The 26,197-nt window shown below is 47.5% G+C and overlaps 1 protein-coding gene across 2 annotated transcripts in view; it reads left to right on the top strand.

The window, feature by feature from the left end:
• Positions 1-26,197, top strand: part of TCF7L1 (transcription factor 7 like 1) — a 161,662-nt gene that overhangs the window by 117,946 nt on the left and 17,519 nt on the right. For both annotated transcript variants that reach the window (XM_014792724.2, XM_087436494.1), the window contains one exon: positions 22,747-22,830. In XM_014792724.2, the coding sequence (XP_014648210.2) occupies positions 22,747-22,830 (84 nt within the window). The remainder of the gene's footprint in view (positions 1-22,746; positions 22,831-26,197) is intronic.

Here is a 26,197-nt window from a genome sequence, read left to right as displayed (position 1 = left end):
TCTATACTCTTGTCCCAGGCCCCACAGATCTTAGGGGTGGGCCTGCCTGTGTGCCCCCCGTTCCCGAGTCACAATCACTGGCCTCTGAAACCCCCTCCATAGTTGTTTTTAGGAAAACATTGTCCTAGATCCTTTTTGTTCAGAACCTTTGCTTATTTCTTCCTGTATTAGTTCTAGACTAGAGCCCTGCCCTGTGCAGATTGTCCAGGGGGCAACCTGGACTCTCCATTCTTCAAAGTCTAGGTCAAATTCCACCTCTTAGCCTTTACTGCCCACTCACACACTCTATGGCATTTATCACTTGGAACACAAGCCCTGTCTTCCCTACCAGGCTGAGGCCACCTCCCAAGCCACATTGTCTTTCTGTCCCCCACATCACCTCCACAGTGGTTGAGCATGGTAGATGCACAGTGAGTATTTGTGGAGTGAGAGGGTGAGCTCGCTGCAGACTAATTAGCCTTCTGTGGGCCTGTGTTGATTTTCTCCAACTGCTGTGTCAGTCAGCACCCACCCCCATGTAAACATATTCAGACCCTAAAGAAAATCAGGCAGCCGGCCTTTAACAAGCCCAATAAACCTACCCCTCGTTTTTATTATCTTTGGGGTGAGTTTCCTTGGGAATTTGTATCTGTAGAAAATCTTTGTGTTCGCTGCTGTGAGGCAAATTTTTTGCATTCATTTATTCTTTCAGTGGTTTGGCCCTATAAAGCAGAGGGCCAGCCCGAGGGGAAATTGTGAAAGAATCGGAGTTTGTCTTTGGTGGTAGGAATTAAACAGCTTCTCTAGGCCTTGCCCTCAAACTTCAGCCCAGTTTACTATTGAAAATTGTGTCTCAAGGGGTAAAGAGAGCCGTGGGATAATGGAGACTGAAAATTTTTGAGATTTAGCCATTTTGGGTTTTTTTCCTTGGAGAATAATCTTTTGGGAAAAACTTGGATGGAGACCCTTAGAGCCACACAAATTTTTAAGTTGAATTAAAGCCTCAAGTCATGGCTTGATTCATTTTTTCTGAACAATAGACAATAAATGCCTGTGGAGAGCTGTGAAATACCACGATGTTGAATGAGGAAAAGAAGGGGAGGGCTGGGTTGGCTGAAAGTGTTCCTGAGCACTGGCCAGGACACTAGACATTGTGTACGTGTGAGGGGGCGCCTCAGAGAGGGACGACACACCCCCGCAAGACCTCTTGGGGGCTTGCACCAAACTGCAGGATTATCCTGTTTCTCCACTTCCTGGACTGCAAATTATAGCACCTGGAACTAAGACATCCCTGGAGGGCAGACCTTGCAAACTCACCCTCATTCGTTAAGGCAAACCCTGCTCTGTCCAAAGTGTTATAATAACATCAACAAGAAGAAGTGATGATAATGGCTATTGAGTGCTTATGAGGAACCAGCACTTCTTGTGCATTTCCTCATTTAATCCCTGTGCAACAGGCCGTGTTGCACCCCCATTTTACATGTAGGAAGGCTGGAATTTAAACTGAAGAAGAGAGATTGATGTTTCTGATTCATCATTTAAAGAAATCTTGCTTGTGAAGTTATGATTAGGGCCTGGCCATTTGTTAACACCTGTTTGAAAGATGTTTCATGGTCATTTTAACAAACATTTGTTGAATATTGTGCTGTGATCTATACCACAGATATGAAAGTAAAAAAATAATAATCCTTCTTGCCTTTAGAAAGCTCAGTATCACCTCAACCCTTTCTAGATAGAACAGGTACATCCAAGTGGCAAAACTCCGAAACAGTGGCCCTCAACTCTAGGATGGAGAAATGGTTCTACTGGGATTTGGGTGTTTTATTATAATTACCAATTTGCTCACCCTTGCTCATCATATTTACTTGTGACAGGTCTTGCACACATTTTCTGAGATCCTTCCTGCCAATAACCTTTCTGCCTTCTCTGATGAGTGTCTTTGTGATTTGCAGTTACTGTGTAGTAGTTCAGTGCATACTCAAGAGCATTATCATAGTTTTCAACTACTTATGGAATTATTGCACGTGTGTGTGTATCCCAAAGCCAAAGCTATAAAATTTACTTCTAATAATATTAGTAGAATTATTTAAGCCCCTAAAACTCACCATAAAAGTTAACTATAGTACCAGAAGGCCCACAGTCCTGTATGTGAGGGCATTTGGTTTCTATTGAGATGCACCCTGCAGGCCAAACCTCTGGATTCCTCACTCCTGTGGCCACTCGCTATGCAGGCATTAAAGGAAAGAGCATTTTCAGTGGGTTTGTGATTATGAAGCACGTGAGCTCCAGCCCCACGGAGCCAACCTGCTGAAGGGTCTGCCATCGACACCTCCCTGATGGTGTGCGAGAGGACATGGTGAAGTGGAGGCTGTATGTGATTCCATCAGCACCCACGTGTCTTGACAGAGGTTGTAAGGATAGGAGGATGTGCTTAGGTGTAACCAAAAGCCAGCCTAAGGAATCAGGGCGAGTAGAAGTAGATGTTATTGAAGCTAAAAAGAATATGATGTCAGCTCAGAGCTTCCTCTCCTGAGGAAGTTGCTCGGTTCCCTCGGGCTTCTGACGAGCCAAGTGGAGTAAGGGAGAAAGGAGTCTGCAGGGTTCAGAGACTGCGGCTTGGAAGAAGTTGTATGCCTCAAGTCCAGGGTAAAGATGTCAGTGATCCAGGCACTTTCATCAAGGATTTGTTAAAGATCTAGGTTCAAATTCTCCCAGAAAGATTTTTTTCCCTCAAAGATATTGCCAAAAGGGAGAGAGAACAAACTGTACAGATGAATGCGCCATTATATGCGTGGGGGTACTCAGCACCATAGGGTCTCTTGGGAACCGTGAAAGCAATTAGGGAGCAAAAATATTGGTTATGGTCCCTGAAGTTGGTGCCAGTGCCATCCTCAAGTAAGTCCTCTAGCAGACTCCCTTTGGATTACTACCCGGGGACCGAGGGAGCATTATGCTTGAGGGCAGGCAACCGGAGAGTAACACTAGGTATTTGCTACTGCTGGACTTCAGATACCCTGCCCTCACCCCAAACTTGGAACTCCAGAAATAACAGAGAGGCCACTGTGAGGCCTGTCTGCTGTAGGAGAAGGGCCTCTGTCTCTCTCTTACTCTCACATGTACATTGTGATGGCTACACATCCTCCAGATGCAACTGGGGAGAGCTGAGGTCCCTCAGGAGCCCTTTGCTGGCACTTGGGCCACTGACCAAAGGTGCCCAGGATGGTGGTCTAGCTCCTGGCGAAAGTATGGCAGCCTTTTGCCAAAAAGCTTGGGGGCATGAACAGTGAAACACTCAGAGAACAGTCATGTGGGGTGGCTAGAACACGGATGGAGAGTGCTATTGGAGGTTGGGGGCAAGGTGGTTGGAGATGAGAAGGGGGGACTGGGGCCTTAATGCCCACGTGCAGACAGATTTTATTCCATAGGCATTGGGGAGCTGCCAGAGCTCTCAGGAAGGCAGTGACACAATCAGTAGCATGGAGGATGGGCTGCCCTGTGGAAGGATTGTGGGCAGGAGGTCAATTAGGAGTCTTTGCAGAGGTCCAGGGCAGTGATGAGAAGAATCAAGGAAGGGGAACGATTGGAGAGACATCCCAGAGGAGGAAACCCAAATTATCAATCAATAGTACAATCAGTACAGTAGTCAGGGTGACCACATGTCCTGGTTTACATCAGTTGTCTGGTGTGTTACTCAGGGTTCTGCAGAGAAACAGAAGCAATAGGTGTGTGTGTACATGCAACTATGGAGGCTTGCAAGCCACAGGATCTGCAGGGTGAGTCAACAACCTGGTGACCCAGGAGAGCTGATGGTTTAATTCCAGTCTGAGGCCAAAGACCTAAGAAGCAGGAAAGCCAATGGTGTGGTTTCCATCCGAAGGCCGATAGGCTTGAGATCCAGGAAGAACTGATGTTTCAGTTTGAGTCCAAAGGCAGGAAAAAAGCCATCGTCCCAGTTCAAAGGTCATCAGGCAGGAAGAATTCTCTCTTACTCAGGAAGGGGTTAGCCTTTTTGTTCTATGCTGGCCTTCAACTGATCGGATGAGGCCCACCTACATTACAGAGTGCAATCTGCTTTACTCAGTCTACCGATTCAAATGTTAATCTTATCCAAAAATACCCTCACAGAAATCCTGAATAACGTTGACCAAATATCTGTGCAACCCATGGTCCAGACAAGTTGACACATAAAATTAAACGTCACTTCTGGTGTTGTTAAAAACATTCCCCTTTCCTTTCAAAAGAGTCCTGGTTTGTGGGATATTAGGAACTGGATCAGTGCTGGCTTTTGATGAGTATGTGTGAGATTGAGCTGCCTGTGGCGAGGTGTAGAGGAGGCAGTTGGAAATGAAGGGTGAGGGGTTCAGGAGAGAGGTCAGGGCCAGCCACAGAGATGAGAGTGATCACCACGTGCAGACTGAGCAGCCTGGGGGCGGACGAGATGGCACAGGGAGAAGGATTGAGAACACCAGCATCGCAAGTGTCGGCCGAAACGCTAAGGAGTGGTGGCAGCGAGTAAGTGGAAAGCCAGCTGAGAGGGCTGTCTCAGAAGCTGAGGGGCTTCTTAGGAAAGAGACCTGAAAAATGACTTGAATTTGGTAGTTAGGAGGTCAGCAGTAACCTGAGCGAGAACAGTGTCAACGACCTGGAAGCCACATTGCAGTGGGCCCAGGCGTCAGAAGGAGCAGAAGGGACAACAGTGGCTGTTTTTGGTTTTTGTAAAAAGACTATAAGGGAGACATGGCAGCAGCACAGGGGCCCACCCAGTTTTGGGACTCTGGCCAACTGTACTGATTTTCCTTCTTCGGAGAAAAATGGAAATTGAGGAGGAAGACAGTAATGACCCCTTCACACCATGACTGTGAGTTTAATTTAGCATATGTGTGAGTGACTTTGAGTGAGTACTCCTGACCTCAAGGAATTGATAAGCAGTGTGGGGCATTTAAGAATGCAACATAGAAAATCAAGATGATCAAATACCAGTTTGACCAATGAACTTAGAAAAAAGTGTTCAGATGAACCACATTTACCCAGTCTGGCTCTGGATGCATCACAGATCCTAGTACATGGAAATGGAGTTGTCACTCAATTCAGTGATTGCCTTTCAGAGTCAGTAGATAGGAATGAGAGCTTCAGGAAGGAAGTGGCAGGGATGTGGAATCTTGGGGTCATCAGATACAGGCCCTGAACACGGCCTGATCACCTCCCGGTCCTGCTCCCCAAACAGCTGCTTGGGAAAGTTAAGTTCTGTAACCAGGCTCGTGCACAGGCTACGCCTAGAGTTGGTGTGCTACCAGGTCACTTGGGAAATGACATGAGATTTGAGAAATGTTTTTAGGGTTTCTGTGCTCTGAAATATACCCCCTGCCCCAATCCAACTAGCCTAGCCCACATGCTTGAAATTCCATAAAGACCAAGCCCTCGATTTGGTTGGAGAGGGTGGGGAATGTGTTGCAGCCCCTCTCCCAACCCATAAGTAAGGCATGTAACGTGCTAATGCCATTAGGAATGTTAAAGGAATACTAGTTGTGATGGTGAATTTGCCCAATAACACCAGCAGGAATCACCGTGCAGGCATTTCCTATTTACCCTCCCGATGGTTAATTTATGAGACTCTGCAAAGGGCTGCTGTCAGGTTGTAGATTCTCCACATTTACCAGAAACTTCCACTTTGAGCCTTATCCATGTAATCATTTCTCTATAATAAAGATAGTATTCTGGTCAAGGATTTAGGCAGGGGCGAGACCATGGTACCTGGCATACAGTAGCACTAAAAAATGTTTAATGTAGGTGGGTGGGTGCTTGCTCTCAGAGATAAAAGTGTAAAAGGTACAGGACCATAGATCCAAGGAGTTCATCTTTGAACGAGAAACCCAAACAGTGGGCAAAAGTTGCAGAAAGTTATTGGGGGGAGGGGTTGTTAGCATCTGGGGATAACTCTGAGCTCACATTAGCATCACTTCGGGAGCTTTAAAGAAAACGGATGTGTTGGGCCGGCCCCGTGGCTTAGCGGTTAAGTGCATGCGCTCCACTACTTGCGGCCCGGGTTCGGATCCCGGGTGCGCACTGCACACCGTTTGTCTGGCCATGCTGAGGCTGCGTCCCACATACAGCAACTAGAAGGATGTGCAGATATGACATACAACTATCTACTGGGGCTTTGGGGAGAAAAAGGGAAAAAAAGGAAGAGGATTGGCAATAGATGTTAGCTCAGGGCTGGTCTTCCTCAGCAAAAAGAGGAGGATTGGCATGGGTGTTAGCTCAGGGCTGATCTTCCTCACAAAAGAATAAAAAATAATGGATGTGTAAGCCCTACCCTAGAACAGTTAGATCATAATGGGGATGGAGGACAGGAATCGGTGTTTTCAAAGCTCCTCCAGGAAGCTCTGATGCCCAGTGAGGTCTGAGCTCCAGCAAACCGGGTTATTTCCAGGGCCCTTCCCCTCTGGTCAAAATGTCACCCAAACTTTCCCCCTTTGGGGCACCCATCTGTGTTCAGTCAGGGAAAGAAGAGCTAGGGGAGAATGTCAAAGGGCAGGGCCTGCGGAGTGGACCCTTCCTCAGCTGAGGAAGGCGTGTGCAACCGGCGACCACAGCACTGCTGGCGCAGCACATCTTGCCCAGGGACCGACGGAGGTTCCCAAGTGGCTGAGATCACCCCTTTTCAAAGGCCCTAATGGGGATCACTGGGGAGAGTTGTCAAGGGCAGGATGCCAGCAGACAGAAGTTCAGAAATAAGGGACTGGAGATTTGAATATAGACTTTACTAATGCTTTTTTTTAATGTCTTCAAAATTTCTAATTAAAAAGTAATTCCCATTGCATATATTTTTTACATTTTAAAAGCAATATATATTTAGCCAAAAGAAGAAAGTAAAAAACACCCATAATCTTGTCATCCAGAGAAAGAGTTCAGCTCACTTCTTGGTGTATATCCTTCTAGGTCTCTCTTCAACACGTATATAAAGATACACATTTTACAAAAGTGGGGCTCTACACATGTTTTGTATTCTGCTTTTTCACTTAGTATATAATCAACACCTTTCCATGTCTGTAAATATTCACCTACTTCATTAATTCAGATATAATCATCATAGCATAATGACTTATTATCTTTTGGCTATTATAAACAGCTCTTCAGTGAGCATTCTGGCAGCTATGTTTTACTCACATCCTTAATTATTTCCTTAGGATACATTCCTAAGGGTGGTAAACCTTGGAAGACTTGATACATGCCTCCAGATTGCACAAGAAAGGTTTGCTAATTTACGCTCCCACCAACAGGGTATGAAAAAGTGCTCATGCTAATTAAAGAGGAGGAAAGCCTTTGCCAATTTGACAGACTAAAAGTATTTAACTCATTACTGAGTTCATAACTTCTTTATCTCAAATTCTGCAAACAAATGGAAGTGGAGCCCAAAGATTTTCCTTGACTGGTGGGTAAGTGCCTTGCCCTAAGGGATCTTTGCTGTCTGACCCACTAAGGCAGTGACCACACTAAGGGGTGGTTTTCAATATGGTGTGTATCTTTATCGAAAGCTTTTGTTCCCACTAGTCATTGGCCTAGCCTGCTTCCGGTGTGTGCATGGGAACACTAGGGGGCAGTGTGGAGCTGTGGTCACACTCGGATGGTCTTCTAGTTTCTCCCTAATGAAATCCTGAATGACACAATCATTCCTTTGTTGTGTATTATTTGACTTCTGCTGATTGGCATTCATAATATTGATTATTAGGGTAATATTTCATCCCCTTCCAATTATTTCTGTGTTTTCCCCTCTAGTTTATATGTTGGTTGCAAAAAATAACTTGGTCTATCCTAGCTCCTCTGCAGCCTGGGGCCAGGATGCCTGGATTGTTCTAATCCCAGCTCTGCCAGCAGTTTGAGCGCCTTTATCTGAGAAATGCCAGGATGGGCAGGAGGAGTGGTGTGGTTTTTTCTCTTCCAGCACTAGCATAGTGAAAGGCTTACGAGTGTGGCCTTTGGGATGAGGTAGGACTCATCCCTCTCTGGACCTTAATCTCTTCATCTGTTAAATGGGGATCATAATAGCATCACCTTATTAGGCTGTGAGGGTTCAATGAAATAACACATGGAAATAGCTTGGTATAGTGCCTGGCCCAAGATAACTAATCAGTAAATGTTATCTTTAAAAAAAATCTGTTTACTCTTGTACTTAGACAGTTTGTTGTCCTTGGCTTTCGTACCTACTTATCTACTTACCTGAAATGATACTAATATCAGACAGAATATGAATTTCATAAATGCTATATCCCACACAGGACTGAGCAGCCCAGTCTCAGTGTCATGGCCCCCTGCTATAGAAGACCTAGGATATGTCAGGTTATTTTTTATAACCAATATATAAACTATAGGGGAAAACATATAAATAGTTGGAAGCAGATATGATATCAGTGAATGTTTGTTTGATTTGATCAATCTTCTTGTATTAAGTAAATGGAGTCTTTATCAGCTGGTTGACTGCCCCATTGGCAGTAGATGGACCCATTCACACTATCCATTGCCTTCCCCGAAGGCTGTGGCTCTCACTGCTCTCACTCTAGGACAACCCCAGGAGCATGGCCACTGATTGCCTTTGGCCTTTTGATACATTTCCACCTTGAGCTGCCTGGGAAGCAACACTTAGAGGGAGAAGCACTTGTATCTCTAACTCAGTTAACTCGAAAACACTGTGCAGTAGTCATCAAGCACCTCTCTCAAATGATGTGCTGTGTCAAGGGCTGCGGGTACCCAAGAGACAAAAAGTTTTGGTTCCTGTGCCCAAGAAGCTTAGGGAGAAATGAGGGAGGACCCATGAGCCTGGCTATGAGCAGAGATCTCAGTGGGGTGGCAGAGTGTGTGAACGACTTGGAGGAGGGACTGAGCTGATGCGAGGAGAAGTTAGGAAGCCGTTGCAAGGTCAGGGGTGGTAGACATGGGAAAAATACTGTGGCAGCCAATGGACAGGACTTAGTGACTGGCTGGCCAGCAAACAGTGAGGAAGAGGGTGGAGGGAAAGATTTCTGAGGTTTTGACCTGGGAGTGCACGAGAGGATGATGGATCTGGGTGAGAAGCATTTGGGAAGAAAATAGTGGTGTGTCTTGGGACATGTTGACTTTGGGGTTTGTGTGCAGAACCTCTTCCTCCAGTTCCTAGGGACACCCTTATAATTTGCTGTAACCTCTGGATGACCATAAACATGTGATTCTACAACAGTGTTCCTCAAATGTCTCTTATTTGGATAATCTTTGCCACAAAGCACATATACTATTAACATTTTTCTTTGCATTGACTCACTTTTTCCCATTTTTTAAAAATGGAGCTTCATTGTAAGCAACAGTGTCCAAGAAATCAAAGTTTCCCATTTATATATATAATACATATATATTTTAATGCCTATTAAAATGAATAGTTTAAATATTAAAAAACAGGAGATGTTATTTAATAGACTTGATGGGAATTGGGGCAACCCCCTTTCATGAAGTGGGGAGGAGGCGGCATGATGAGTTTGGGGTTGTGATAATGCATATATAGTATCTACGTACAACCTAGTCACAATAAATGTTCATTTCTTAGCCTTTCCACCATCCTATCCTAATTTCCTGTGCCCTCACTTCAATATCAGTGCAGGATTATTTTGTTGTTCCCTGTAAGTGATTAACCCACCGATGTACACATTTGCACACACTAACTAGGATACGGTGCAGAAACCTATACTTTAGGCTCCTTTATCAGGCCTCATGGCCCTGTGTAGAGGTGGCTGGTGTGGCCTTCTTCTCAGCATCCTCTCTTGCCTATGGGGTCAGAGATCTCTCCCCAAACTGCCCACCTATTGAGTGACCTCCTCAGACGTTTTCCATTTCCTGGTGCCCTGGAGTTGTTGACTTTGGCCAGCCGCTGGGCCTGCAGGAGTGATGGAGAAGGGCTCTGGAGAGAGGCCTTTGGAGCTCCGCGTGCTGAGAGGCAGGTCCAGGCCGCCTGGCTGTTCTTTTGTGTTGTGTATTTTACTGGCCCAAGATAAGCACTTCCTGTTCCCCATTGATTATACACAGATCCTGCTTCCTTTCTCCTCAATACCTGGGATGCTTTCCAGCTTCTCCTCCCACAGGGGAAAATCCATAAACTTCAGAATTCCCAGGCCTGCTGTTGGTCAATGGGCTTTCTGCAAATCATTACTGTCTTTGCTGTCCAGTCACATTCTTTGTGGCTCCTTCACCTCTGTCCGGGAACTTAGCTCCTCATTGTGCCAGGCAGGAGAGAAACGCTCCTGAGGCCCCGTCTCACCCCCCTTCTCAGCCAGAATATCTGTGTCTACCTTCAGGCTTAAATCAGAGAGAATAAATAGACTGTACCTCATGAATCAGTTTTAAGCAACCGTTAGGGGCTGCCTGGTGTGCTGGGTTGAGGATTCTGGGGTCTTACCCAACATTAATAGGGAAGAAGGCCATGATCTGTTAGCAGTGTCTGCCATGGGCACATGAAGGGGGGTGGGAGGCAGCGCTTGTGCCCTGTATTTGCTATCCCAAGACTCCAAGATGAGACTAAAGCATCTAGAAAACAAAAAACAAGCCCTTGTACCCTTTGAGTCATACCGTAAAAGTCCAAAGCCCTGTATTCTAGTGCCAACTGGAATATCACTAGTTCATGACCTTGGGTAAATCCAGAAGCTTCCAGTAGGCTCAGTTTTCCCATTTTTAGAATGAGGGAGATAATACCTGCTTTATCTATGTCTAGGGGTCAGTAAGATCAAATGAGATAATTCACATAAAATGCTTTAAAGGGGCCAGCCCGGTGGCTTAGCGGTTGGGTGCGCGCGCTCCGCTGCTGGCGGCCCGGGTTCGGATCACGGGCTCGCACCGACGCACCGCTTCTCCGGCCATGCTGAGGCCGCATCCCACGTACAGCAACTAGAAGGATGTGCAGCTATGACATACGACTATCTACTGGGGCTTTGGGGGGAAAAAAAAAGGAGGAGGATTGGCAATAGATGTTAGCTCAGAGCTGGTCTTCCTCAGCAAAAAGAGGAGGATTAGCACGGATGTTAGCTCAGGGCTGATCTCCCTCACAAAAAAAAAAAAAAAAAAAAATGCTTTAAAAAGTAAACAACTACAGGGGCCAGCCGCATGGCATAGCCGTTAAGTGTACACGCTCCACTGCTGGCGGCCCGGGTTCGAATCCCGGGTCCACACCGACGCACCGCTTGTCAGGCCATGCCGTGGCGGCGTCCCACATAAAGTGGAGGAAGATGGGCACGGATGTTAGCTCAGGGCTGATCTTCCTCACCAAAAAAAATTTAAACAAAAGTAAACGACTACAGAAGTGTATCTTACCTGCATGACCCAGCTCGGACGGTACCTCCTACATGAAATCTTCCAGTTTTTCGACAAGAATTCTGCCCACTGCAATCCCTCTGTTCTCTGAACCTGTCATTTGCTGCCATATTCTAGTTATTTATGCACTTTTTAAAAAAATCTCCCCTGTGGCATATCATGCACGTAAACAGACATCTTTTATAGGAGGTGCCCACTAAACATTTATGGAGTGCTCTGTACAGAGCTCTCACTGCATCTTGATCAGTTCTGTAAGTATAAGTAGGCAGTTCTGTAAGAATGGGAAGCCACTTGCTAGCTTTAAATAGCATAGTTTTATGTTTTAGAGGGATATTTCTAGGGGCAAGTAAGGGTGGACTAGAAGACATGGGAGGGAGACAGAAGCAGTGGTGACACTGTGGAAGACCCCTTCATCACTCTACCACCCTGTTCTTTGGTGTGGACCGCAGACATTTTGTCAATCTGAGGCAAAGTGACCTGCAGCCCACACCCACCCCCGTCAAACCGGTTGCTACCCCAAGTGTCTCTGGGATAGAGAGAGTCTGGAACAGACACTGAAGCAGAGCTGGGAGACCAGAGGCAGACAGAAGGCTGCTGCAGTGGCCCAGCCACAAAATAGGGAGGGCCTGACTCTAGGATCTAGAAGGATGCCTAGAACTACAGAACTTGGTGGCCAGCAGGGGCTGGGGGAAGCAGTTAAAGACATTAGGTGGATTTTGAGGTTTCTAATTGGTGAAACTAAAGGCACGGGTTGGGTTAATTTTCATCGCTTTGCTTACTATTGTGACAATACATGGTCATTGTAAGAAATTTCAAATGAGTAAGAAAAGCACAAAGAAGAAAGTGAGAAAATTTCCTGAAATGCTGAAACCCAGTGGTAACATTTTGGTGACTGTCCCTCCAGGTTCTGTAACTGGCTTTTCTCACTGAAAAGTTTGTCCAAGACCTTTATTCAGGTCAGTAAATGTAGATCAACCAGAGAGCACACAGAACCTGAAAACACAGGAGGAACGGGAGGAGAGGGCGTCCAGGTAGGAAACGTGTTTCCCCTGAGCTGCCACATGAGGTGAAGTCTGAGAGACACCCACAGGACTTGGCCAATGAAAGGCCAGTTTCCTTCATTTCCTTTCTCCAGTCATCAGTGGGCTTGTGGTAACGGAGGCAGTAGAGTGACCGGGACAGAAGGCAGACTGCTGAGTGCTGAGGAGCGGATGGGAAGGTGGTGAGGAAGTGGAAGCAGCCTGTGTAAAGAACTGGAAATGGAAGGAGGGAGAACAAGAAAGTGTGGCTGTGCACCAGCTTCGCTGTTCACCCAGCCACCAGCAGCGGTTTCCTGGGCTGTCCTCCTCCTCCTCACAGACTGTGCCCTCAGCCCCTTGCAGATCTGCCCTGCTTCCATCTGAGCGAAGGTCAGTGCAGTACAGCTTGCACAGTCCTCTGTGAATTGTGAGGGTCCACAGAGATCCCTTCCTGTCTGTCTCACCAGGCCTGCCTCTACACCTGCAGATTTCAGGCTCATTCCCTCCCTCTCCCTGCCCGCCAGCAGATTGTAAACCCACTTCCTCTTGGCCACACACATCTTGTTTCTATCCTTCAAATCACTGCCTGTACCTACGACCATTCCCAGCCTCACTTACAGGAGAAATGTGAATTGAAACGACAGTGAGCTGCTGATTTTCACCTGTCAGTGTGGGCCAAGATCAATGAGTTTGATAACACTGTGTGGGCAAGAGTATGGGGAAATCAGCTCTCTCATATATTGCTGGTAGCAGTATAGACTGTGAGATATTTGGTAATACTTGTCAAGACATAAATGTGCATACCTTTGACCTAGCAATTCCCCTCGCAGCTGGAAATGTATCCTACAACTGTGTCCATACATGAGCAAAACGATGAGTGTTCGGGGATATTTGTTGCAGCAAAACACTGGGAAGCACCTACGTGTCCGTGAACATGGGACGGTTGAGTCAATTATGCACCTCCATGCAGCAGACACTGTGGGGCGATTACACAGAATGAGGCAGCTCTCTATATACTGATGTGGAATCAGCTCTAATGTGTTGCTTGGTGAACAAGACGGAGGGCAGAATGGCATAAGGGGCATGTGTGCAGACTCAAGAACAGGGCGGAGGGACACTGTGGGGCCAGGATCTTACCCGACGGGCTGTCAGTATATACCAGGTATGGCCAGGACAAGGGAGAGGAGGGGTCAGGCAAGGTTCGGCTGAGGGAAAGGAGAGCCAGGCATCCATGGCCAGCTACTGCGAAGAAGCTTCTCTATGGTGTGTTCATAGTCGGGCAGTGAGCACAGAAACTGCCTGGACATAGCAAACCCAAGATCACAGCCATTGCAAGAGGCGACATAGGGCTCAGGAGGCTTGTAGCTCTAGGCTTTGGAAATGAGGACCCAAACGCAGCTTGTTTAACTTGGACTTTTCTCGAAAGCCCAGGTCTCTGGCCCAGAGCTCCCCTTACCACGGAGTGGCCATGCTCAGTGCTCTGCGGGCAATTTCTCTGCTCCTTCTGGAAGGAGCACGCAGCTGCCAGAAAGACCTGGCTGGCCAAGGGTCTGGCTCTACGTGAAGACCCTGGACCCACTTCAGCCAAGGACCACATATATCAGCCCTCCAGCCATCTGTGAACAGAGCCAACAGTCCCAGCAAGTCAGGGCAGACCCGAGACCCCCTCAGCTCCTTCCCGCCCACAGTGGTGTGCCAGAGCCAGCTGCTACCCGGCCAGTCGTTAGCATCTCTTCCCAGCACTGCTGTCAGGGACTCACCATGGGAGCCATGGTGGGAGTCAGCCATGGTGGGAATAGTCACACTGTGGGGACCAGCAAATGCTACAAAGCAGGGTCTGTGTTTTTGTTTTGCCCAGAAAGCCAGTTCTTAAGCATTTCTAACACACCACTGAAGAGGACCTCCCTCCCCACGAAGCACCCAGAGATGAGTGAGTGGCCTGACTCGGCGTTAATTAGCTCTTCCCTGTCTCTGAGTAAAGTGCAGGTAATAGGCTCATTGAACAAAATTAACTTTAAATTTTGGTGATGAAACACATATTTCCTAAGAGGTCGCCACGTGCCCAGCACCCTGCTTGGTCCCTTCCCGAGTGACTGCCACGCTAAATAAAATAACTCTGCCAGGTAGTAGGTGCTATTATTCCCGTGTTACAGGTGAGAAACCAGAGGTTCTGAAAGGTGAGGTAACGTCCCTGGGTACACAGCTTGTAAGTGGGGAGCAGCTAGGACTCCTGATTGTGTATTTATTGAGCACCCCAGTGCAGTCTCCACTCCTGGAACCCACTGTGGTTTAGACAAACAGCTGCATTTGACTTTTTCTTCCATAGGAGAAGATCCAGGTCCCTGCCTTCAGGCCAATGCAGTAAAATATCCCCATTTTAAAGGTGAGATGATTGAGTCCAGAGAGGTGAGACCTGGAACCCTGGTCTCTCGCCTCCCCTGCTCTGTCCTTCCACCACTAGAAACTGGCCTTTAGGGGAAGCCAATTTTTAAAAACCAACCTTTGATCAAGTCTGGTAGGCAGATTGCCAGAGTTTCTCTGAGTTGGGAGAGGAGGAGAATTGTTTAAGGTCATCCAGGAAAAAAAGGGAATGATTTGGGGAAAGGGGCAGGGAATAGGTGTTTATGGGAAAATTGAAACCCCACCAAGCCACTGTTATTTTTGAGTTTACTATTCAGTCATGAAATAATTTTTGGGGCCCCTCTGCTGCCAGTGCACAGGAGGGGCTCCAAAAATATTTGTCAACTAAATGCTTTGACGGGTGCCTGAGAGAAAAAAGTCACTTCATTGGTTTAAAACACTACAAAAATATAGTTCTAAATAAATTTTCCAAGGAAATATGTCTATCATATTAAATTGAAAAGTAGCTTATTTTAATACATTTTGGATTTATTTGTAACAACTCACCTATCAACAAAACCTCAAGAAGGAACTCAACCTTCTACACTTGAGTCAGTCAAAGAGGGTGTTTGGGATGTCGTGCCATCCATAAAACTAAGCAAATGCAGAAACTACTCATCTTTAGTAAAGAAAATGAGGGGTAAGTGCATAAACCTTATTTTTTATACTTCTGGAATTTTGTCTAATCCATCATGCTTGGAAACCAGTTCTCCTAATACTTTCATTTTATCTTCCTCAGTGACTTCTAGAAACTAAACATTTGTTCCCACTTGGGAAAGCTTTTCTGTTTCCTCATTAATGAGTTCATTGCTCAACGTTGGTATACTTGCAAGTTTAGATCAACTTATGTCCATTTTGACTGAAGATAGAGGTTCTTAAACAGGCCTCCAGGAACTGGCAGGGTTGGGTATCACAGCTTCCAAGCTGCGTTTACAAATTCTTGCAAAACTAAGCAAATTAATGTGAGAACCAATTGCTCAAGAGTGAAAGGGGCCCTGACACGTGCGTTCCATGTCTCTAAAGGATTTAGGAAGAAGCTGGACAACCCAGTGTTACACACGTGAAAACTGGGGTTTCTGAGGTTGATAAAGTGCTTAAGCGCAAGGTGGGGCAGGGTCTGGATGCATCATGAACCCTGGCTTCTGGGCCAGGAATTGGGGACTTGGACGTGACCCTTGAGGAGCTTACAGTCTCAAGGACAGACGGAATTTGCATGTGGATAACACAGCGTGCTGAGTGCCCCAGGAACAGCAAAGCACAGCTGGGCTGCAGAGGTGTGAGTGACTGATTCTTGTGGGAAGCTGCAGAAGTCTTGTCCAGGAAGGTGACCTTGGAGCTAGGTTTTAAAGAAGGGGTTAGAGTTTCCTATGAGTAAAGGATACACCGGGCCAGGGACCAGCTGAGCAATATGGCACCTTCTGAGTATAGTAATTACTTGAGTGTAGGTGGTGTGGGGGGTGCGGGAAGCCATGGGGGTTGAAGCCCGAGGGATAGGTTGGCCTCCGACTGCTGGTGAGTTTAGGGACTTTATCCCTCAACCCAGCAACCAACCAGGGAAGGATTTTAAGCCAGAAAGAGATCTGATAGGTTAGTTTTTAGAAGTCTAAGCTCTTGTAGAGTTTGGGAGGCCACTGCAGTAGTCCTGATGAGCAATGATTACATCCCCAATTGTGACAGAATGGAAAGTAGGGAGAAACTGATCATTTTTTACATTTTTCATTTGTAATACAATTCTTCATTTTAGAAGTCATCTTTAAAAGGAAGTGGACAGCTGGCCCCGTGGCTTAGCAGTTAAGTGCACGTGCTCCGCTGCTGGCAGCCCGGGTTCGGATCCCGGGCGCACACTGACGCACTGCTTCTCCAGCCATGCTGAGGCCGCGTCCCACATACAGCAACTAGAAGGATGTGCAGCTATGACACAACTATCTACTGGGGCTTTGGGGGGGAAAATAAATAAATAAATTAAAAAAAAAAAAGGAAGTGGAGAGCATTTTGCACAATGTCCTTGTCACTGTGTGGTGGACAGCTGTTGGAGAGTGGGGTTTGAGTTTCTAGCCTGTTTTCCTGGGTGGCTGTGTGCACCGTACCATCTCCTGGGATGGAGGTCTGGGAAAGCCATCTTTGTTTAAAGGTCCCTGGCTCTGGGGTCCCAGAGTCTGTTTACCATGGGGGACCAGAAAGGCAGGAAAGACTGGTCACCTAAACTAGTAAGCTTCTCCTCCCTAAGCACAAATCCACGAGACAGGAAATCTGGAGAAAAGGGCCCTTTCTTTCTGCACCAGGCCTGCCCCTCCCACCAAGAAGGAGAAGCAGAAGGGATTCTGTGGGGTGGGGTGTTCTCACCTGGGAAGTGCTTGGAGATCCTTGCTTCAAACCACAGTGTGCCCCTTCTGGGAGCACTGCTGTTGATTCTGTAACATGAGGCTTTGCTTCCTCTCTTGCCTGGGCCCTGCTTAAAGGGTCTTCTGTGAGAACGTGTGAATGGGGAGAATGTGGGCGTTACCAAGAGTCCTGTAGAGTCCTGTCCACAGCGAAGCAATCTTGGAATAGGCGGGGATGGCTGGGGGAGGGTCTCTCCCTGCCTTCTGGAAGGCGGAGGGTTAATCTCTGTAGCTCATTGGCAGTTCTGCCTCTGTACGGGGCATGCTGGGATTTCCTCCCAGCTGTTTTACATCATGAAGATTTGTATGTTGGGGAAATTCCAGGGCACAGCTGCAATTAATCTGCTGCACAGTCCTCGAGCTAAGCAGGGATTCTGTAGGACCGATGCTCTGCTTCCCTGCAGGAAAGGGGGCTCCACCTCTCTGGTGAGAGCACCCTTCAGGGGACCCTTCCCTAGACCTGAGTCCAGCGGAAACAGCCCACCTGGCCAAGTGCTTACCCCAAGGAGGGCACTGGAGAGGGGCCCAAGGTGCAGAGAGGGGCCCAGAACATTAAGTAGAAGTGGAGCAGCACCCTTTATAAAGAATAATGCCAAAATAACACCGATAGCAACACTTGATAAAGATGTCACAAAAAAAGAAAACTTTTGTTCATTCTTACTGAGGAATGTAGAAGTAAAAATCTTTTTTTTTTTTTTTTTGTGAGGAAGATAGCCCTGAGCTGATATCCATGCTAATCCTCCTCTTTTTGCTGAGGAAGCCTGGCTCTGAGCTAACATCTATTGCCAATCCTCCTCCTTTTTTTTTTTTCCCCCGAAGCCCCAGTAGATAGTTGTATGTCATAGTTGCACATCCTTCTAGTTGCTGTACGTGGGACGCGGCCTCAGCACGGCCGGAGAAGCGGTGCGTCGGTGCTCGCCCGGGATCCGAACCTGGGCCGCCAACAGCAGAGCGCGCGCACTTAATCGCTAAGCCACGGGGCCCGCCCTAGAAGTACTAATCTTAAAACACCCATGGTTAGCATTCCACAGTATAGTACAAGAGTGAACAAGCCACAACTGTATAGGGTTCACCTGGGGATGCAAGGGTGCTTTAGTGTCCGAAAATCCATCACTCTGTGTACAGCTCACGACTGAGTCAAATAAGAGCAACCACATGACCGTTTCAGTAGATGCTGAGAGAGTTCAACAACTGTTCCAGTGAAAACGATTTAAAAAATAGGAACAGAATCATCCTTTTTTAACAAGGTAAAGACAGGTTCAAAACCACAGCCTCACTCTACTTAACCATGAACCACAAGAGCAGAATTTCCCCAAGTGTGTTCCGTGGAACCTCGGTCCCCAAAAAGAGTTTCCCGGATTCGGGAAGAATTGCTGTCCTGTCTCGGAGAGAGTCACAACACACAGTAGCGTGTTAAGCAGCACATGTAAATCAAGGGTGGTAGTACTTGCCATTTGGGTCTGGTTTTTTCTTTCTGAGTATCAGAAGAAGTACTTATCCCACAGGCGGCATCCTGTAAGTGGTAGCCATTGCTGTTGCTTGGCTATCAGTTGCGTTGATGCCACACATGTCCCATGTTTTACATTCTGAAGAGCATCCCGCAGGAGGGATGTAGCTGGACCATCTTCACTATGCACTTCAGCCTGACCCTGATACACTAGTCAGGAGCCAGTTGTGGCCAGTGGATGGAGCCTAGACTGGGCTTGGAGAAACCAGCAGTTTTAATTTGCCCACATGCCATTACTGTGCAAAGAATCTAGGCTAAGCCACACATCTCTTAAGGCCCAAGGACATGCTCCCACCAATAAGTGATTAGCCCTGGAGTGATCGTGGGGCTGGCCTCATGAGAATTACAGCCCAGAAGAGCTTTGTTTCCATTGTACGTTGGGCTAGGCCTGACCTAGGAATTCAGAACTGCCCAGCCACCTCCAAATTTCTGGTGCTGAGGTTGGGGAGGATTACAAGGGGTGTTGCTGGCTCCTTCTGCCCAGTTCATTGTTCTGGGAAGCTCAGCTGTCCCTTTAGAATGCTCCTTCCTCAGAATTACAATCCAGAGATATTCCCTAGCGAAGCTGCAGGGGGTTCCAACAGTTTATAGGTCCTCTCCCACCCCTACCCTCATCACTTGTTTCAAAATCTTAAAAAGGCAGAAAAGTAGAAAGGGGGAAGTGACAATCCTCCATTTCTCTACCTCCCAGAATGAATCTCTACACACACACACACCCCAACACAAACACCTAGGAGTGGCTGGAGCAGGAAGGGTCCTGTGCGAGATGCACACTATTCTCAGAAACCTCTCCCCACCTGTCTGACATATCTGTAAGGGACCAGACTTCAGTGGTGGGCAGGTCTAAAGATTTTCACCCACGCTTCAAGCTTCCAGGTCTCAGTTAAAGTCAGTGAGAGTGAACCCTAAGGGGAGAAGAGGCCAGTGTGGTCTTCTCCCACCAGAAGTTCAGACATCTTGTTAGGTAGGTAAAATGCCAAGCACATGATGTACAACCCAAAATAGTAGCTACTTCTAGAAGCCCTTACTGTGAATGTGTGTGTGTTTGTGTGTATGTTCGTAGCTTAATAGATCCAGTACCAAGGCAGACAGACCCTCTCGCAGCTCATAGTATAGTGGACACCAGCTCTTCAACTGCTAGAGCAGTGGTTCTCATCAAGAAGGCACTTTTGCCCCTCTAGGAGACATTTGGCAAAGTCTGGAGACATTTTTGGTTATCACAACTGGGCAGGAGAGTGGGGGCTACTGGTATTTAGTAGGTAGAGGCCAGAGATGCTGCTAAATATCCTACAATGCACAGGACAGCCCCCACAACAAAGAATTACCTGGCCTAAAACGTCAGTAGTACCAAGGTTGAGAAACTGCGCTAGATCTTGCAAGCCTGCTGTGCCTAACAACCCATAAGGTCAGCTGATAGTATTCTTTAAGACCCAAAACTCCAGCATTGTCCCAAACTAGGATTCAGATAGATTCCTTTGGGCCACCCCCATATGATCTGAGGACATCCCTGGGAAGGCACCAAGAGTGAAAAGTGTTCAGTGTGTGTCTTTATGATTCTAAATAGGGAACCAGATGCTAGTAGAGCTGATGGATTTTAGGAACCCTTCTACCATGTTTACTGTTGGGGGTGGACACTTCTTTGGGACACTTCTCTTTAGCACCTGATGTTTGTGATTGTGATTCAACTTTAAAAAACAAACAGATGTTCAGGTTGTTGCTTCCGGAGAAACAAGTGTGATGTTTAGCACTCAAGTGTAAGCTCTGGCCACCTCAGGTGTCCCTACAGGAGAATACTGATGTGCATGTATTCATTCGGCTTCTGTGTGGGCAGGCCTGAGTGAGACAGAGAAGGAGAGAGAAACCCATCAGAGCAAAGCAGAGGCTGGGGTGGGGTGGGGTGTTCAAGAAGATAGTGTTATGAAAAGCTTTATGACTCATGTCCTAGTGAAAAGTGTGGGATTTGAAGTCAAGAGACCTCAGCTGCAGCTCCCATCATCAAGTTGGCCAAGTCATTTTCCCTGTATTGCCCTCTGTTAGCTCATCTGAGAATTTGGGACAGTCACCCCTGCTTGTAATAGCAGAGTTTGTTGTGAAGATTAAACTGGGTTATGTGTGTGAAAATGCTTTGAAAACTGCCAGTGTGGCCCAAATGTCATTATTCACTGAGGAAATGAGTTTTAAATAATGGTATCGATATTTCTCCAGTGCTTTTAACCTGCCAAAGGCATTTCAGTCCCGTTAGTTCAACCAGGAAGTGTAGGCTCTCTGGGTAGGGAAAGAGATGAGTGGCAGTGGGAAGGGAGGAAGAAGATAGGATCAGCAGAGGACAGGGCCAGAGGTGAGACTCAGGATAAGGGATGGGGGTGAGGGAACCAGACGGCCCACAGTGGAAAGACCGTCCTTATTCACGGGGTCCCCAGTACCCCCTTTCATTCCCACCTCCCACAAGACCCCCCACAGCCAGACCTGCTTGGCCCATCCCACCTGCTGTCTGTGCCACTTGCTGGCCCTTGGTAGATGTGTCTTTGGGTTGTTGTTTCTGCCTGTGAACACCTTTTGGAAAGCCCAGCCCCTGCCCTCTCATTCAGTTTTGTGGTTGACGAAGAGCAAAGGGACCTTCTAGGGCACTGCCCGTCCTACCTCCCTGATCCTATGCACAAAGCTCAAGACCAGTGGGCTGGCCCTATGGCTTAGCGGTTAAGTGCGCGCGCTCCGCTGTTGATGGCCTGGGTTCAGATCCCGGGCGTGCACCAACGCACTGCTTGTCAGGCCATGCTGTGGCAGCATCCCATATAAAGTAGAGGAATATGGGCACAGATGTTAGCCCAGGGCCAGTCTTCCTCAGCAAAAAGAGGAGGATTGGCACGGATGTTAGCTCAGGGCTGATCTTCCTCACAAAAAAAAAAAAAAGAGCTCAAGGCCAAATGATGATTTTTTTACCCCTGAAATTGATGACCAAGGCAAGGGATGATTCAAAGACTTCTTTCTGTCTCTCTACGAAACTCCTCCTGGAGCCACCACTTCCTATTAGAGCTTTAGTTTTCCAAGTAGCGTCAAGAATTCTGTAGAGACTGCATAGCTGGTCTGCAGCCCAGAAGCACCATGTCAGTGTTGACCCTAAGACAACATGTGTGCTTTTGCCTCTGGCAAAGACTAATGGTTTGCTTATGAAAATAATAGCTGCCATTTATCAAATGTCTCCCACGTGCAAATCACTGTGTTCAATCCTTGACATTGTCCCTAATTCTCCTAACAACCTGTAAAGTTAGAGATAATAGCCTTGCCTTACAGATGAAGAAACTGAGACTCAGAGTTGTTAAGACACTTGTCTAGGATCACACAGCCTACAATGACAGAGTGAGAACCTAAACCCATGAACGCTTGACTCCAGAGCCCAGGCACTCACCCAGTGCCCCTCACTGCCTCTCCACTCACTCCTTTCCAGGTTCTTGCCAAAGACCGTGCCATGCCGGGGTTGAGGAGAGGCTTTTCATATAAAGAAAGTGTGTCTCAGTGCGCGTGGGTGTGTGTGAGATTTACTGTTTGGTTTGGATTTTCTGCAGTAACACCCGAGAGAGGGTATGGTACCAGATAATCTTTTCAAGGTTGAGAAACACTATAATGAAGTGAAGTTCAGCATCTTGAGTATGAACAGATATTACCCATGACCCTGCAAGTGTCAGGCAGATGGTTTTTATTCATTCATTCACCAGATCCTTCTGGAGAGGCTGTTTCTTAGGGAGCTTTGCGTGTGATGCTATAAGAGATGGACCTGAATGGGGCGGGGTCGCCGTCTGGGAGCCTCTGCTCCCCAGATGAGCCCTGCTTGTCCCAGGGCTAGAGCAGGGAGGACTTGACCCTCACCAGTAGGTCCTTTGAACACTTTGGTAGGTTGTGCTGTCATCTGAATCCCCCCAGAATGATGGAGGGGCTGATGGTGGCAGTGGTGATTATCAGTGTGTGCTCTATCCTGCGATCTTCATTTGGACATTGACCCCGGAAGGAGCATGCGCCGTTAGAATGAATCGCCTCCCTGAACCGCCAGCAGCCCAGCTGCGGAGCCCCTCCTCTGCTCACTTTGGGCGCACGAGGCCTCATCTCACCAGCTGCCTTGTTCTTTCTGTCCCCTGTGCAGTACCTGCAGATGAAATGGCCCCTCCTCGATGTCCCCTCCAGTACCACAGTCAAGGACACCCGGTCACCGTCCCCAGCACACTTGGTAAGTCTGTTTCTCCTTAAAGCGCTGAAGGGACACACTCCCCCCGTCGCATGTCACTGTCTCCCCTCCACCTTCCGGAAGCTGTGGGGTCTAGAGGTGTTACCTCAAGTGTGTGAGCACATGGAGGAAGAGCTGAGGGTCAGGGGTTCCCTACCCCTTCCACCTCAACACAAGTGCACATACCACCTGGGATGCTGTGTGGTTGGAAGAGCCGCCCCGACCCTGGCTGGTAACCCTGGTCCTTCCCACTGCCATCAGAATCCCTCTGCCCTCTCTGCCTGGGCAGCGGTACTCTCCTTTCTCTCTTGTTGGAGCCCGTTCAGTATTGCCTCCTCTCCTCCCACGTAGCTGCAAGGCAACAGTTGAAGAGATTCTTCTGTACAGGATGTTATAGGAAAGAATTAATTAAAACGTGCAAACAAAAACCCCTCAGGGCAGCTGAGGCTTTCCTGCCAAGCCCTGTGGCAGCACGGGCTGCAGAGGAAGGTCTGGGTGGTCCTGGGGGGCAGGAGCAATGGGGTCCGAGCAGGTCTCTTCGCCACCTCAGGACTTGCAATGGACTGAAATCGAGAGCAGATAAGAGATGTTCCTGGGACCTCGCCCTCCCCTTTCATGGACTTTTCTTAAGAGCTTGGGGCAACCCTTGCCTGAAGACCCATGCACCCTGCAAGCTAACTGGTGTTACCCACTGTACAGTGACTCAGAATCAGAGAGAGTGCTGCTAGAAGGAACCGCAGCCTGCACGACCGATCTATTTCACAGACAAGGAGGCCTGGGAATACACGATGCTTTTTAAAACTTTATTATGGAAGATTTCAACTGTTCCCTTCACCCACACTCCCCCACCCACCACACTGAGTTGTTCTAAAGCAAATCTCAGACATATTATATCTTCTCATTCAGGACATTTTAAGATATCCAGATAGTCCTTTTTCATTGAAAGCTTAGAGTTTAGTTGAGGAGAAAGAAGGTATCTATAGAAATAATGGCGCAGCAAACCCATATGATTCCCAGTAATCATGAGACCAGCTTACAGGGGCAGAGCCCTTGGTCATTTACAGAGCAACGTCCTGGGTAGTTCTCAGATGATCGTCAGAGCCGTCCACTGGAGACAGGCAGTGATTGCTGTTTCACACAGTCTCTAGGAGGGACCAGTGACTGTGTGGGGAGCAGTGAGCGGCAGGGCCAGCCGTCCAGTGCAGGCTGCCCCTGAGAGGTTCTGTGGCCAATCACTAAGACATGAACAGCCTGTTGAACAAGCATCCCAGGAATAGGCTGGAGTGGTGCCTTTGGCCCTCCAGATTCCCACCTGGGATGGCCAAGCGCGAGGTACAGCTGCCCTCTAGTGGCGTGAGTGAGTCACGGTGGAGGACATGGCACCCCACATCCCCCTACCACAAACCTGACCTGTCCCCTCCCAGCACAGCTGTCTCTCTCTAACCGTTTCAAATTTTTGCTCACCCCCCACCTACTCTGTGGCATCCCCCAGCCCACTCCAGCAGACCCCGAGATGGCAGGGCCCTCTTTCCTCTCTGCCCTCCATATATTGTCTTTCTGCAAATTGTCTCAAATCTCCATCTACTTTTTTGTGTGTGTGTGTGAGGAAGATCAGCCCTGAGCTAACATCCATGCTAATCCTCCTCTTTTTGCTGAGGAAGACCGGATCTGAGCTAACATCTATTGCCAATCCTCCTTTTATTTCCCCAAAGCCCCAGTAGATAGTTGTATGTCATAGCTACACATCCTTCTAGTTGCTGTATGGACGCAGCCTCAGCATGGCTGGAGAAGCGGTGCATCGGTGCGCGCCCGGGATCCGAACCCGGGCCGCCGGTAGCGGAGCGCGCGCACTTAACCGCTAAGCCACAGGGCTGGCCTCTCCATCTACTTTTAGAGGCAGTGAGTTCCCTTTAAAACTAACACAGGTGCTCTGAGTTTCCCATCCTTCCTGTTGCACAAAGCAATCCATCTCTGAAAAATAAAATAAAAAGCCTGTGTCCAGTCCTTCTCCTCCTGTGAGCATTATCCTATTTTCCTTCTAATGTTTACTGCGCAACTTCTCACACAAGAGCTAGACTCTCCGCCTTCATCCCCGAGTCATTTATTCTGCCAATCCACTGCAGCCTGGCTCAGCTCTCCAAATGCCATCTCATACCTAAATCCAATCATTTCCCCTCCTTTTTTCTCAACACACATGACGTCTGACAGTATCACAACCCTCTGCTTCCTGTAATCTTCCTTTCATTGGCTCTGGGAGACTGTATTAACACACAGGATCAGTTTTTGGCCCTCTCTAAGCTTCCATTTTCTTTCTAGACTCTTTTGCTCAAATAAATCAGCTTCTCATCCTCACTTATTATCTCAGTGTAAGTGACATAAAAATATACGAAATTCCCAAACTCTCAGCAAGGTTCTATACCTATAGCTCCAACTGCCAAACAAATATCCAACCATTGCCGCATGTGCTCTGCAGATGCTGACTCAGCATGGTCCGAGAGTGGAGAAGCGTGGACAGTTGATACGTTACATTGTAGATAACAAAATGGATAGTTCTCTAGTAAAGTGTATATTATTATACTCTGTATTCTAACATAGAAAAGCAGAAACAGCCCTCAAAAGCTTCAGTAACATTTATGGCAGAAAACCTTAAGATTATCATGAAATTCTACAGATTGGGAGAAGACCACCGTTTTCAATTTTCTAGTCAGAGCATCTCATTCCTTCTAACTTCTGAGATACGTGTACCTGGAGGAGCAAAGCCTGAGATACCTGGGGAGGATGACAGATGTGCTGGAGGCTGTAGAATGCAGTGGGTGTGAATCTAAGCTCTGCCTCTTTCTGTTTGTGCAGCTTCAGGCATATTACCTCATCTCTCTGTACCTCAATTTCCTCATCTATATAATGGGAATTAGAAGAGGACTTGACCTCCAAGTTGTGAGAAGATGAGCCAGTGCCTTGTAATGAGTTTAGAATTGTGGCTAACACAAAGTAAGCCTTCAATAACTGTTAGCTTACTACTATTACTAAGAGAAGGAAAGAACAATTAAGATATGGTTTTAATTAGCAGACTAAGAGATGATGAGGGCCTGAATTAGGTGCCAGATCCAATGGACAGATTGCAAAGGTAACAGAGATAATGAGCCTATAGAATTTAGCATCTAATTTCCCAAGGACGTGATTCAATTGGCCTGGGGTGGGGCTAGTATCTTAAGTTTTTTAAGCTCCCCAGGAGATTCTAGGGGGCAGTCAGAATTGAGAATCAATACCCTAATCGCAAATCAGAGGCAAAGGGGAAGGAATTTGACGATCCCAGTTTGCTAGGTGCCAGTTTCTCCAGGCTAGAGCTGTAAGTAGGACTTGAAGGTTACCA

This window comes from Ceratotherium simum, chromosome 11, assembly GCF_057802395.1.
Source record: "Ceratotherium simum simum isolate JZ-2026a chromosome 11, ASM5780239v1, whole genome shotgun sequence".
In the NCBI taxonomy this organism is placed as follows: domain Eukaryota; kingdom Metazoa; phylum Chordata; class Mammalia; order Perissodactyla; family Rhinocerotidae; genus Ceratotherium; species Ceratotherium simum.
Note: the sequence above shows the minus strand (reverse complement) of the source record. Positions and strands in the feature narration are given on the sequence as shown.